The sequence below is a fragment of the Pteropus vampyrus genome, unplaced genomic scaffold, assembly GCF_000151845.1.
Source record: "Pteropus vampyrus isolate Shadow unplaced genomic scaffold, Pvam_2.0 Scaffold356, whole genome shotgun sequence".
In the NCBI taxonomy this organism is placed as follows: domain Eukaryota; kingdom Metazoa; phylum Chordata; class Mammalia; order Chiroptera; family Pteropodidae; genus Pteropus; species Pteropus vampyrus.
This window is the reverse complement of record NW_011889137.1, coordinates 315755-330848: the sequence shown is the minus strand read 5'-3', so window position 1 is coordinate 330848 and position 15094 is coordinate 315755. Positions and strand designations below refer to the sequence as shown.

The window sequence follows — 15094 nt, the reverse complement described above, 5'->3', positions numbered from 1 at the left end:
CGCCCCTCTCCCTGTGTGCGGACGCCCTCTCCCCACTTGTCACTGTGGGGGGGCCGCTCCAAGGGCGTGAGACTTCGGAGAGCACGCCCACAGCCCGTGCGTGCGCGTTCCCCTCCGGAGCCCCATGCTTGCTGACACAGGCACCGAAAGCGCCGGCGCCGGGCGGCGGCCACCCAGCCCCTTCCTGACGGTGGCGGCTCGTCTCAGCTCCGTCACTGTTCGCTCCAGGGCAGGATTTGCAGGGGCTTAAATGGCTTTTAGTGGAAAAAAATCTTTAGAGTTCTAGTTTTAATAACAGGAATGTTGTCTATGCTTTTGTCTTTAGTTCCTTAGAGAAATAAAGATTGAAATTTAGGTACAAAGCCAAGAACTCTTCGGGGTTAAGCTTCTCATTGATCTGCAAGGACATTTTGTTGAAATCAGGCCCCAGAGCCTTCTGGCTGAGAACCAGGAGGTCAGCTCACGTGCGGTCCCCCCAGCCCCGGCCGGCGTGTCCATGTGGGGCCGGTCCCCCACGTGACCCTGAGGGGCTGCGGGCCTTGTTCGCTAGCAGATTCAAAGGTGTGTTTCATATTTACCCACTTGTGCTGGTACTGCTTTCTGGATACAAAGAGTGAAAACCTGGGGTGTTTTTGATTTTTACTTTCTGGTGCCGCTTTCAGCAAAGCGCAGGTGGTACTAGCAGGTTTTACGTGTGATCAGGGAGCACATTGACCCCAGTGAGGCAGCTGTCACAGCGTTTGCTGGCTAGTATTCCTTTGTGTCCTTAAAGTGTTTCATTTTGGGTTCCTGAAATTTTTCTTTGGCACTGTGCCATTAAGATTGACCTATAGATCTGAATATTTCGAATTGTGACATTTGAACTACTCGGCTTCAGGAGATTTTCACTAGAAATAGTCTCTGGTGACGGAGCCTGCGTGCGCCCTGTTTTCTCAGTGGGGCTCAGAAAATGAACCAAGGTTCCTTTGCATTTAATCAATGCAGAAAGAATCGCTCTATATTTTAAACATGATATAGTTTAAGATCAGACCTTAAATGCCTATAAGTCTAAAAGGGTCGTGTCCAAGGGGCCGGGACTTAACAATGTCAGAGGCTGAGGTTTTATCGGGTCCGTGACTGCAGTTTAAAGAGCAGACATGACCTGAGTTCTTCAGGCCTCTCTCCTTCAGAAGCTGGTTCGGTGCCTCCGCTGAGCCCTCTGCCTTGTCGCTGTCACCCTCTCGGTAGCAAGCGGGGCTTTCCCCGGCCGTGCGGGTCTGCGGTGCTGGGCGGCGCTCCTGCCCGCCGCCAGGTCTCAGATGGCCTGGAGTGTGTGTGGCCACAGATGTCTGAGCATCAGGGCGGTTTAGTGGGTCCCTGCCCTGGGCTTGCGAACACGCTCAGACTGGAGGTGCCATCCCCAGACTCCTTCAGGAGAACCGAAGTTCTCACGGTCCACTACAGCTGCTTTGTGACCCGCCTTCTTTCTGCGAGCAGTTCCTCCTGGTTTGTGACAGGTCTTCCATCTTGGAGAGGAAACAGGGCCACACAGGGGGCTGGGGTCGGCACTGGGGGGGACGGGGTGTCGGGCAGAGCAGCCAGGAATAAGGGCACACGGGATGCAAGGCGGCAGCTCTAGGGAGCTGAGTTTTGGAAGTTTGGGAGACCGGTTCATCTTGGCCCATTTTGCTTGTTTTAATTTTGCATGTGCTCTACGGGTAAAGTTACATATTTAAAGTAGCAGTGAAATGTCCCAGTTGCCATGGGGCCAGCGTGTAACACCAAGTCACACAAGCAAAGTGAATGGACAGCATCCCTCCCGTGCTGGGGCATCAGGAGTGTTCAAAGAAGAGTTATTTCTGGCTCGTCCTGTAGGCACTGGGGCGCTCGGTGAGAGCCTGGCAACACCCCAGAGCCGCTGCACTCGCATTTGAGACGGATCACATTTCTTCCAAAGCCTGACTCTGCTGAAAAGGCCAAACGCTCAGACACGTCACGCCGAATGAGCCTTGTTTTGTTTTTTCCTCAACACCTTCAGCATTCACGTGACACATTGCCTTGCTCTGCCTGCTAGTGGCCGCTGCCGCCCGTGGACGGCACCCTCCGGGGGCGAGGGGGCTGGGGGGCGCCATACTTAGCACGATGGCGCGCGTCCTGTGTGCTTCGTGTCAGCGCCCCTGCGGGCCCACCGAAAGCATTAGGAAACTGACGGACTCGTTCCTGGTTTGTTTCGAAGCATTTACCTGTCATGGGAGCTGAGTCTGGCTATGCTGGCTGGTGAGCTTCTTGAAGACAGGGTGTCGAGCCACGTCGGCCGGTGCAGCACCCAGGAGGCCCTCAGAGGACAGACGGCAAGGGCCGGCACGCGTCTCTGTGCGTCTCCCTGGCTGAGCCGGTGCCCGCTCACACAGTGACGCCGGCCGCCCTGCAGCCCAAGCACACAGACCAGCTCAGATGCTGCATCTGTCGTTGGCTGGGCACTCCCTGGGCAGTGAGACTGCGGACCAGGCTGGGTCACCCGCTAGCTGTCGCCTGCCTCATGCTCTGCGTTCCTGCCTGCTTAGACAGCACTCGTGGGCACTCCTGCGCGGGGCCGTTGGTCGCAGGGGAACGGCTGCTGCCAGCTGCCAGCATGCGAAAGGGAGCGGACGCGTGGAAGGGCGGTGGCGCTCCCTTTCCCGCCATCTGTCTCCATTGGCCCCGGAGCGACTCCGGCTCGCTGCGGGTGGCACAGACTGCTTAGTTTGTGGAATTAAGCAGAATTTCTGTAGACCGTTCACTGAGGAAGTCCCCTTCACACGTTCTCATCTAAGCCCTCCTGCCCAGCCACACGGCTAACGCAAAGAACTCCCAGACTTGGCGGGTTCGGGGCGGAACCAGCACCTCGCCTTGTGTCCCTGGAGCTGCTTGTCAGCAGTGAGTCTCCCAAGCGCAGCCGAGCTCCCGCGAAGCGTTTTCCCGTTGGAATCCACACGTTGGGCTCACCCAAGTGCAGCCAGGCCCCGTGTGCTCGCGTGATTCTGTCCACTTTCTCCATCACTTCAGAAAGCCTGTGGGCATCTAAGTGAATGGGAACAAAATCTTGACTTTTCAAAGTAAGTTACTTGCGGTGTCGCAACTTGTGCTGTAGGTGCCTTGCTCACGGACACCCAGGGCCCTCGCTGGGTGGCCTGCATCCTGTGGTCTTAGCACTAAGCTGGTGTAAGCGGCCCATCCTCGTGGGACACAGGACCACGTGGCTTCTGAGGGCCCTTAGCACGTGAGCACGTTTCACGCCTGCTGCAGCTCGCCCGCACACGGCGCTAGTGGTCCATCCTCCTCAGAGCTCGTGCGGCCGGCTGAGTTCCCGGGTCAGGTGTGGCGCCTCCTGGTAGCATCTCACAGTGTCCCCAGTGGGCCTGCACAGGGAACGGTCATGCTCTACACAGTCGGTGACACCTCACCGATGTGCAGGTGGCTCCCAGGTTCCGTGAAATGAAAGGCCATTAAGCCAGCTTCTAGGATTCTCTTCCAGGGTGGGGAAGAAAAGTGCCCCAGCGCAGTCAGCCCCCACGGGAGGCCCAGCTCAGCCTGGTGGCACCTAGAGGCGAGGTTGTGACTCAGTGTCGGGTGCCCCGTGGTCCTCGGGTACGGGGACTCAAGGATACACAGCATACTGGCTTCCCCATCAGGAATGTGGTGCCATCCCATCTTAAGTAACACTTGCTATTTCAGAATCTTTCATGTTCTTTTATTTTTACTAATTCCCTTTTTCTGAAAAATAATCAGTAGTCATTTCTGTGATCTCTTTAGCTTGTTTTAAACAAAAATTCTTGGACTGGACCCACGATCAGCTGTGAATTCTGGCTTCATAATTTGTTTTGCTCCAGGCAGCCCCTGCGTCAGGTTCACGAAGAGCCACAGTGGCAGCCTGCACTGTGTGTTCGTTGCCCTCTGGGACGAGAGCCAGGAGGGTGTGGGCTTCAGCCAGCAAGACAGACTCAAAGGCCACCCCCTGGGACAGCCGTGGAGGGCAGTCAGGCGCCTCCCAGCCGCCGGCAAAGGCCTGCGGCGGGTTTGTGCAGGGCACTTCCTTCCCGCAAGGCCTTCCCTAGACCAGACGCCTGCTCCTGTGGCCTCGTGGCTGTGGGGACTGAGGGGCTTAACTGGGACTCTGAACTCTTCCAGCTCACACACGCCGGGGAAGGCCGTGTTTGCTGGGAGCATGCAGCTGCTGGCTGGGGTCAAGCTGTGCACGGGGCGGGCCCTCACCAACCACCCACACTATGAAGACAGCGGCCTGCGGGAGCGGACTCGAGCGGTGAGCAGGGGCGCGCGGCGTGGGCTCTGGGGGGCCGGCTGCCAGGCACGGGCTCGCGGCCCATCGTAAGCGTGCTGCCGAGGCCGTCCACGCCCGGTCGGAAGAGCCAAGAGGAAAAGACCGTGAGGCGCCGCAGAGCGTTTGCGAGCAGAGGCCTCGTTGCTTCTGAGCGAGGTGGCGAGGCGAGAGGGACAGGCTGGTGGGACACACTTCCGTGCTCTCCGCGCGCGCGTGAACAGGCAACGCAGCATCAAAGTCAACGCTGAAGACGGCATGTCCCCCACCCCGCCCCAAGGCACTACTGGCGCTGGTGTGTGTGTGCACAGAGGTCACGCCCCCGTCTGGCTGCCTTTGGACCTGCCGTGCCCCGGAGCTCCCGGCACGGCCACGCATTCTGCTACGTGGCCGTGGCGCGTTTCACAGAAGCGTCGAGGTCACCGTCCTGTCTTCTGCACTGGCGGAGGCAGTGCTGCAGAGCGTGGGCGGTGCGTGCGCCCATCCGCACGGCCACAGTGCGCAGCCGCACAGCGGATCCCAGGGCAGGGTGCCGGGTCAGGCCTGCGCATCTGCAGAGGCAGCTGGGTATCAATCACCCCCGGCCGATCGCCCCGAGTCACAGCCCCGTCGTTCCCCCAGGCCTCACCAGTGGTTTCAAACGTTTTAATGCTTTGTATCAGCCATTTTCAAATCTTGATAGCTGACCATTTGTTGAAAAAGCTGTGTTTGAGGTGAGATTTAGCCTAAAAACAAATGGTTTTTACTAAATCCATTTCCTATGAGAATTGTCTGACCTTAGATTCCTGCTAAGACGGGAGTTTTCCAGTCACCCGGGTGTTTCCTGGAGCCCGGGTTAGCTCAAGGGGTCCCCCGACTGCAGAGAGACTTGTCGCGCCCCGCCGCCGAGTCCTGCTGGTCCTAGCGCCCCGCGCCCCGTGCGGTGCTGTCCACAGGACCTCGCCGTTCCAGCGGCAGCGGCAGGTGACCTTCCCAGCAGCAGACACTGAATCAGGCTCCTAGAACCCCGTCTCCACGTCAAAAACACGTCGTTATAAATCAGCGGCCATCCGAGCGAGCAGCTTGCCGCCGTACCCCACGCACGCAGCGCACAGCGCCTTCTCCCAACGCAGGTCCCAGCATGCAGGCCACACCATCTGCTTGTCCACTTAAGGCAGGTGACACTGTGATGAGTGCAAGGCTGGTCGCCCCTCCTCCAGGGAGGGTGAGGGCCAGCAGTGTCCAGTCTCCTGGCCAGGCAGGGCACGCACAATGGCAGGAAGCATGCGTGTCCTGCCCAGCATCAGACTGCACGTCCTTTTCCCGCTGCCACTGTCAGAAGCTGGGTTTTGCTAGAAGCAAGTGTGTCCCCTGTTGTGCCGTCACCCCGTCCACCCTTTTAGCCTGCAGCCCCTGTTTTTAAAGGTAGAGACCGCCTTGTTCACTCAGCCGTTTACCAGCGAAGCGTTCTTAGAAGCTGCGTCCCCAGCAGGCACATGGGCTCCGCGCGTAAAGCGGCCCGAGCCCGCGTAGGCCCAGCGAGGCGCGCTCCGCTCCCCAGGCTGCACCGCACGGCCGCCTTTGGGCTGCGGGAGGTGGCCGTCCTCAGCCGAGTGGTCCCTGTCTCTCCGCAGGTGTACCAGATCTACGCGAAGCGGCCCCCGGAGGAGGTGCACACGCTCCTGCGGGCGCTGGGCGCCGACTACGTCATCCTGGAAGACAGCATCTGCTACGAGCGCCGGCACCCCCGGGGCTGCCGGCTGCGCGACCTGCTGGACGTGGCCAACGGGCACGTAAGCACGCGCCTCCCGGAAGCGCTGGCGCCCCGCACCTGGCGTCTGCAGAGCATGCTGGGAGTCGGGGCGTGGTCACCGCCTTACTCAGGACTGCCAGCCAGGGGCTGGCGAGGGGCAGGAGAGAGGCCGGCTCAGTCCCCAAGTCACGTCAAACAGCGAGCGTCCCTGTCTCAGCTGGGTTCCAGCAGGAGACTCTGCACAAAATTGGTCTTTAAGGTTCTGCTGCTAAAATCAAAAACAAAACCTGAATCCTTTAAAATCTGCTCAACCTGCTCTGTCACTGGGTCCCCTCTTGTCCACTGGCACACTTCCACAAAGGTGGCTTTCTCTGGCCAAGCGTACACTCCAGAACAGAAAACCAAGCAATAAACCTAGCCTAAATCTGAAAAATACTTGACTGTACAAAATTCAAGATTCAGGACTCTTAAGATCTAATCTCTTCACAAATTTCAAGTGCACAGGACACTTACTACATCCAGTCACAATGCTTCAGGTACACCCAGAACGCGTGCAACTGAGGTCTGTCCCTCTCGCTAACAGGGATGTGTGAATCAGCCTGAGGGTGGTGATCATTTCGCCACGTATGTGCGTGTCACATCACCGGGCTGTGTACTTTAAGTGTGTACAACTTTATTTGTCAATTATGCCACAGTAAAGCATGGGAAAAAAGAATTGGCAATTCACATTTCGCCCAAGACAAAGAACTGTCCGTAACTGTCTTGAATTCAGAGAAGGTGCGGACCCAAGGTAGGCGTCTGAGCTTTGCTGTGTGTGTGACCTTTTTAACTAGGCATCTAATGAGCTGGTCGTGGTGACTCTCCTCTGTATTTTGTTTGTGAGAGGGACCACATAGCACATCCTACGAACAGGGAGATCCACTGCCAGCTCCAGGTTCGACACGGTGAGCCTGTGTCACTGTAGTCTCCTCCTCGGCCTTGGCTCACACCTCTGTTGGGGGCTGGACCAGATGGTGTCCACGTGGCCATCGCTGTTGAAGTCGTGTCATTTCAGCTCACTAACACATCGCCCTTAAACTCAGGGCCTCGTCCTGCTTCTGCCGTCTCTTATAAACGTGATTCTTTTTACCAGATTTTACTGGGTTTTGTTTTGGCTGCAGGTAATGGACGGCCCAGGAGAGAACGACCCGGATCTGAAGCCCGCAGACCACCCTCGCTTCTGCGAGGAGATACGGAGAGACCTGCCCCCCTACAGGGCGTTCTTCACTAGAGTGTTCCAGAACAAGACGTTCCATGTTTACAGGCTCTCCAGGAACAAGTGAAGCTCCCTGTGCTCCCCTGGTTACATGAAACCCCATCGCGGCAAAACTCAGTAGATAACGTTTCGTGTGTGATTAGGCGGCTCGTACCTTAAAGCTGTGATCTGAGGAAGATCTACAGATGTTTACACAAACGTCTCCATCTTTGAAAGTATTTTTACCGGCTTCAGTCTTTTTCGTCTTGTCTCTGTCTTTGCCACCGATGTTCTTTGGCCTGGATATTCTCCGCCTCCTGAGAGCGATCTAGAATTTCTTTATCAGGAGAACAGCAGGTCCCACAGGAGCCTGGCCGGCCACACAGCGTGCTGGGGACCCAGGGCCCGTGCCGGCTTGAAACACAGTTGATTTAAGATAGCGATGGTTGAATTGAGCTGAAGGGTTTCATAATCAAATTACTTAATGTTCCACCAGTGAAGACTGATTGGTGGCTTTTTAAAAAACTCCATATTGTCCTGTTTCACCTAAAAATTTTATAATGTTTTCCAATTATGCTTTTAATATTTCAAAAAAAAATCATGTTAGGTCTTGGTATGTAACTAAAACTTCTCATGCTCTGAGATGTAATGTGTAGCGCTTCGACAGTGTGTGTCATGTGTTAAGTGTGTGTGCGTGCTCACACGTGCATGTGTCTTTCAGTGCTGGACACGGACGTGTCGTGAGTCTAGGGGAGCGGCGTGTGGACGGGGCCCCAGCACCCCGGCGCCGTCGCTGTTCACTGTCACTGCTCTAAGACCTGCTGACACTGTCTGACCTATCCTGCAAGAAAGGTGATTTTTCTTTATTTCTTACTTGTTTAAATTTACTAGGTTTGCAGAATTTTGTAAATTTTTTGTTTTTAGCCTTTGTATTTTTTACAGCCTAGAACCTTGCAAGATCTGAATATTTTTTAAATACTGTATCTTAACTACTTCACTAACACAGTATTTTTGGCAGAAAGCGTTTACATGCCACGTTTGACGGTGGTCTCCAATCTCACTGTGAGGGCCCTGGTCGTGTGACCCTTTTCCTTACTGAAGGTGACCAAGTGCCTCTAAGTCCTGCTTACTTGTAAACAACGAAGGGTTACGTGTTCCTGCTCAAAAAGTCTTTGATAATTGCATTTATGATTAATTTCTAATGATGGGGACATGTACAAGTTGCTGATAAAAGCATATCATGCATTTCATTAAATCAAGAAGGCCAACGTTAGTAACTTTCTTCCCTGCTCTGCACAGTTGGAAGAGATCTCAGTGTTTCTCCTTGCCGCTGGATTGAAGTAAATCACCATAGGTGTCACGTGTTCGAATGACTTTAGATTCAGTTCCTACTTATTAAGCAGCTTTCTAAAAGAAGTTTTACATTCACGTTAAACCCAAGAGCACTCAGCTTTTATCAAACCTTACTTAAATAAAAATTGACAGCAGCTGGGTTTATCAAATTTTGTAACTGAAACTCCTGAATTGTATCTTTCCTGTGTCCCTTCATAAGGTTGGAGGCCGGTGCCGCTGGGGCTGATACAATAATAAGACGTTTTAGTCGGTCTTGAGACCTTCAGGGAGCCGGTAGTGCGCTCCCGCTGTGGCTGGCAGCATGGACGGCACGGCCTCCAGCGAGTGCCTTACTCCACGGAAACCAAGCACATGTAAGGCACAGCGTGCCAGACCCTGTAGTTTCACTCTGAAAGCCTCTGTCACTCTGATACATTTCAACTTAGTTTAAATATTCCTTCATGCATTAATCTAAACATTTGGGTCTTTGGAGTCTCATACGAGAGACATGTACTTAAATTTTTATGCTCATCACCATATTGATGGCAGACAGTAATCTTTTTTCGTAGTTTAGGTGCCATTTTTGCCAACATATTCAGGTTTCAGTCTTCAGTGAAAATATAAAGTGCCAAAAAAATCTTGCAAGAAGAGAACCCGTACATACTCTCTTCCAAGACACTGTGACCATGTAGAGTAGACACTAACTCCCGGTGACCAAAGCTCAGCAAGTCCCGTCCAGTCCTTGTAGTGCTCGTCAGCATCTCTTATGACCCCGCGGGGCCCATGGGAGGAGAGAGGAGAGGGACTGGGTGCCGGCGCTCCAGCGGTGACCCGAGGCCAAGCTGCCTGCCACATGGTCTCGGTGGCCGTTGTTACTTAGTAGTAACCTCCGATCACGGCCGGCTTTGTGGAATACCGCTTGATGCGGCTTCAGAGTCAGATGACCTCTGAGCCCAGCTGCTGCTCCCACCCTCCGCTCGCATGGCTCACCTGGTCCCTGACAGCCCGCACCCCGGGCGAGCGGACTGTGCCCAGCTCCGTGGGGCTCCTGGGATCCTCACGGCCCCACCGTCCTCCGTAAGTACACGATTCAGCAGACACCTCGGAAATACGGGGTAAAAACAGAGGGTTGCTTGTGCAAAAATTAACTTGCCTTCCTTGATAAGATTTGGTAAAGGTTGAATTGCTAATTAAAATTGCTTTTAAGTTAGGTGTGGTTGAGAAAATTATAAACTTTTAGGAAAATATAGAATTCAAGAAAACTCCTGAGCTTAGATTGCTTCACAGGTTCCTTTAAGTGCTTGTTCTGTTTGAAAAACTAGACCAACCAGGAGGGAGGAAAATTACCCAAATCATCTGATCGCTGTGGTTTTCGCAAGAGCAGAACTGCGATCGCAGGGCGTCTCTGCGGAGAAGGGACCTTGGCTTCCCTCGGGCGGTCTGCGGGTGGGTGTCCGCCACGCGTGTTCACTGCGAGGGCTCCCTGCCGTGACCTGCCTAAGTCTTTAGATGACTGACCACTGACGCTGGTCACAGTGACTGAGAGACTCTGGTCACTTTAATTACGGACTTTTAAAAAATAGGAATGCATTGACATAAAAATATTCTACTTTTTAAACCTTGGAATTAATAGGAAGATATTAAAATGTTCTCAGATCGTGCGTCTCGGTTAATATGCTCACAGATAATTTATACATGACAACCTTTTGGCCTGGAAGAGTGCGCGGCTGTTCACAGAGGAAGCTTCTAGAACGAGAGTGGCTTACTCTCTTGTGGCAATTAATTTCTGTATTCGATGTCATAAGGGTGGCATCTACAGAGAGCTTTCATAATGTTGTGCTGAGCTGTATGGAGCTTGTATCCTAAATAAAGCTCTTTCAGATGACACAAGGTGTGACTTTGATTCCTTTGAGGCCGAAAGCCGAGGAGCCGGCCAGGGGAGCGCGTTGGACGTGTGCTTCTAGGGCGCGGTCGCTGGCAGCGGGTGCCCTCTGCCTGCCATTGTCGAGGGAGTTTGCATGGCATTTGCTCTGACAGCTGCCTGTCTGTCCCACCGGAAGCCCAGGTCCCCCGGGTCAGGTCCCTGAGGAGCTGCGTCACAGAGGTGAGTGCTGCCACGTGGACCCTCGAACTCATCTCCACTTCTGGTGACGTTCTCAGCGCTCAGAGCTTCGGGAAGGTGAGTAGCAGCCATGTTTTCGGTAAGAGTGTTTAGGTAACGGATGTTGCTTGGAGTCACACACAGAAGTGCTCAGACGCTGACATCCTTCCAAAGGACAGAAGCTGGCAGCGGCGTTTCTGGCGTTCTGCGGGCTGCACAGTTACATGTGTTTACACGCCGGCTATTAGGTACACTCTGCTAGAAGGTCCGTAGCAAGGAAGCGTCACCACTAACGTACATGAGGGTCAGACGGGATGCGGTACCCGTGCATGCGATGGCTTCACATGTGATGTCAGCAGGTAGCTGAGGAAATGCCATCTGTCAGCCGCCACTTTCCAGAGGGCTTTCTAAACACCACATATACCTGAGCAGTTAATTTATTTTTCTATCTTTATTTTTATTTTTTTCAGGTGAGGCAACCCTTGGTTGACCTCGCAGATTGCACGGACCTTGTCAGCGTACGATGCCTTATTTTTTATTTTTTATTTTTTACGCCCACAGCACCTGGTCTTCCTAGGTGGTCTCCCATCCAAGTACTAACCACGCCCAACCCTGCTTGGCTTCCGAGATCAGACGGGATCGGGCATGTTCGGGGTGGCATGGCCACAGACCAGTTAGTTTAATGCATAGAAGTTTACTTTATAGCACGGTTTTTTCCAGAACACAAGGGTAGAACTGTAGCATGTTGTGGAATCGGTTTAGTGGGTTGCAACCAACATCACAAGACAGACCAGGACGAGGGAGAAGGGACGTGTCGACGTGAGAACGTGCAAACCTGTATGGAATTTTTGAGTCTATGGGACCCAAACTGACGTGCCGAGAAGCAAGACCTCAAGTTGCAGCTGTGGAATAGGGAGGGGCCTGAGGAAGGTGGGCGGGGGTGGGGAAGGCGGGCGGAGTGCATTACAGGGCGGGCGAGGGTGCTGCCCCCTTGAGGGTGGTTCTGCCTTCAAGGGGTCTGGAGAAGAATCACTGCCACCTCCAAGGCAGGAGACCGAGATGCCATGAACAATGACAGGGCTGGCTTAAGGCCCCAGTCAGCCTCTCACTGAAGACGTCCCAGGCCCGGCGTGACTGCGCACCCCGCCTGCCCAGGGAGGAGTCTAGGATCAGACGCCCCCGTGAAATCGCTTTCCATAGAACCCCCTTCATGTCCACAGTGTCCCCTTTTGGCTGTAGAGCAGTCGGGAGGGCGCACTGACGACAGCCTTTGGTCAGAGAATGTGGCCCAGCACCGGGAAGGCCCATTCCTAACGGGTCTCGGTGGCAGCGTCTCGCTGAAAGTGGACCTCTGGGGCGGGCAGCTCTGGCAGCTCGGGGTGCGGCTGAGCCACGTTCTCCCTGAAAGGGCGGGGCGGGGAAGAGGCCGTCGGGTCTCCACGGCCTTGCACGCGTGAGCGAGCATGCCGCCCTGTGCGCTGTCGTGGCCCAGGTTCCGCCTCGTTTCTCTGTGTGTCGCTTCTAGTGCAGCATTTACATAAGTCATAGGAGGAGTATTGACAGTTCTACGTCGCCAGTAATCGTGAACAGTTGGACCGTGCAGGAAGATCCCAAAGGACAAGTGTAACTGTTATTATTTTGACTAATGTCATTAGCAGACAGGCAAAGACAGTCGCAGTTTAAGAGAGGAGGAGGCATCCGAAAAACGCAAAGGAAAGGCCTGCAGAAAGGACCGGCCCCGCCGGTCCAAGGCCTTTCCTGACCGCCCTCCCCGCCCAGGACTCTGCTGCTCGCTCACATCTGCCGATTCGCAGCTCCCCGACCAGCTCATGCTCTTGCCTCTGCAGCTGTGCGGGAAGAACAAGCCCGTGTAAAGCTGCCTGTTACGCTACAGCCGGGGCTCAGCCTTTGGAGAGGGACCCGCTAGCCGGTGCCGGCGTCAGTAAGTGCTGCTCCCCGCTTACGGCCTAGGAGTCCCGTCTCTCCGTTCGAGAATCCTGTAACAGTGTTGATAACGCCAAGGTCACGGGTTCTACAAGGCAAGACGACCTGTAAATAGATAAGACCCTGGTCCGGAAATTCCTCCCCCCTCGCAGCACCGCCCCGAAGCTCCCCCTCCCCATCCTGAGTCCCGAGGTGCAGCAGAACCTCAGACGAAGGAATCACGCCCCCTGCAGGGACAGTGCAGAGGTCTATGAAGTGTTAGAAATCGAACCGAGGGGAGCTCGCGCTTGGTGTTCACCCCACGCTCTCGGCTGGCAATAAATTCTCCTTCCTCTAAGGAAGTTGTCTGAGCGTCCAGATTCCTCCGTTGGGTGTCGCTTCCTGCAACAAGTTGGTTTCCAAGTTCACCGTCAACCCTGAGGTTTACAGACCGGTCGATGTCTTGAGGTAGCTGTCTACCTCAGGTCAGCGGCTTCTCGTCCTCTAGGAGTCTTTGATGTCCGCAGACTGGGACAGACGTCCATTCACGGGTAGGCGCCTGACAAGTTCCCTTCCAATGGAATTGGAGGGTGTCTTTTATTTGGTGTCCTTTCCAGTAAACAGAGTCTCCAGGTGGCAGCCGGTGGCCTTTAAGGTCTGTCTCCAGGGAGCAAAGACACAGTTACCTATGCGGCATCTCCTTGAGGTGACTCGCCAAGCCTTGGCTGCAGTGGAAGACGTCTCCTTTCAACGGTGTCAGCCCCAAAGTTCTTTCATCTAGTTTAAGTCCAGCTTGAATGCATTCTGACGCGTGAAGGAATGCAAAAGCCGAAAACGGGGTTTGCCAGGGAGCAGGCAGAACCAACTGGCCATTTGGGTAAACAGACGAAACAAGATGGGCCACACAGCGATATAGCTCAAACTAGTTTGGAATTTTTCATAATGAAAAAAGAGAAAATAGAACCAACAAAATAAACCAGGAAACCAGGAAGTTTAACATTTGAAAGATAACAGAAATCCCTCAACCAGGGAAACAGTGGAAAGGCCAAATACATCCCCCGGAAAAGCTAGTTTTTAAAAGCTGGTTCTTAAAAGATGAGTGACGTGAACACCTGATAACGCTGATTAAAAAAAATAGACAAGGTTTCGGGGTGTGAAAGAAGACAACCCCAGAATCAAGGTTAGTAAAAAGAATTATATGAAGTAATGTACACAATTCTATGGGGAAAAAAAAAAATTGGAACTCTACGGAAAATGAAGAAACCCTACAGGGAATGCGCAATTTCCTAACGAAACAGAAATTATCAAAATGGCCGCAAAAAGAAGTTGAAAACTTAGTCAAGAACCACAGATCTGGAAAGACATCCAGAGGTTTCAAAGGACACTTGGGATGAGAAGGGTCCACAGCCAAGTTCTAACTTTTGAAGAAGGGATGACTCCACCTTTATTTAATCTGGGCCGTAAAAAAAAAGGAAGGCTCCCCAGCTTTGTTTTAGGAAACTAGCCCAATTTTAACACCAGAACTCAACACACAGTGTGTTAGTTTCCTATTGCTGCATAGCAAATTACCGCAAATTTTGAAGCTTAAAATGTTCATTTATCTCAAAGTTTCCACAGGCAGGAGTCTGAGCACAATGTAGCTGGTCTCACAGACTTCAGTCAAGGCGCCAGCCAGGCCGGGGGTCCTCTTCCAAGCATGTACACGTTGGTGGCAGAATTGGGTCATTTGTGCTTGTAGGACGGGCCGTCAGCTCATGGAGGCCATGCCTCTCATGGGCTGTGAGCATCGCGGCCAGCGGGAGCGCACCTCCCTCTTGAGGTCAGACCCACCTGTATAATCTGCGTTTCCATGAACTCAGAATCCCCTGGCTTGGGACCTGAATTACTTCAGCACAATCTCTTCATCTTTGCCATATAGCATGACATAATCATGGAATGACATCCACCACAGTCACAGGCCCGCCCATACTCGAGGAGAAGGGGTGTGCAGGCGTGTTCGGCAGAGGGTGGGGGTCTCGCGGCCATCTGAGAATTCTGCCCACCGCAGCTTGGTTAAAAAGAAAACGAGGGTCTCGTCAGAGTATTTGGCAGCAGCTAACACAGGGCTGTGAAGTTTGCGAGACAAGGGTAGCGCCCGAGGTGAGTGCCAGCTTCACCTGGCTTTTCTCCCTTCCAAACCATGACACAGGGAAGTGCAGCTCAGGCAGAGCGGGGTGGCCGTCTTGCCGCAGGAAGCGGACTGGAGGTCATGGCTGCTAAGGCGGTTGGGGCTTCGTAGGAGTTGGAGAGAAAGGTCACTGGAGAGGAGGGAGATGCAGAAAAGAAAACCCGAGAAGTTGCTCTGGGCCCTTGGCTGGTCGGTTCCTAACCTGCACGCGTGGCTTAGCAGTGAGCATGTGGAGGCGGCAGCTGAACAGATGTCAGAGCTTGCACAGTGCTGAGGAGACCGTGGTGAACTCCCCTCCCTGCCCCGCAACC

At 53.8% G+C, this 15094-nt stretch overlaps 1 protein-coding gene and 1 pseudogene across 1 annotated transcript in view; one reads left to right on the top strand and one right to left on the bottom strand.

The window, feature by feature from the left end:
- The window catches only part of DPY19L3 (dpy-19 like C-mannosyltransferase 3), a 40610-nt gene extending 30133 nt beyond the window's left edge, over window positions 1–10477 (top strand). Inside the window, exons 16-18 of the mRNA XM_023522703.1 lie at window positions 3790–4279; window positions 5908–6066; window positions 7187–10477. Of these exons, the coding sequence (XP_023378471.1) occupies window positions 3790–4279; window positions 5908–6066; window positions 7187–7348 (811 nt within the window). The 3' untranslated portion in view covers window positions 7349–10477. The remainder of the gene's footprint in view (window positions 1–3789; window positions 4280–5907; window positions 6067–7186) is intronic.
- A 768-nt stretch (window positions 10478–11245) lies between these two features.
- LOC111731235 lies at window positions 11246–11364 on the bottom strand (annotated as a pseudogene).
- Window positions 11365–15094: the final 3730 nt, after the last annotated feature.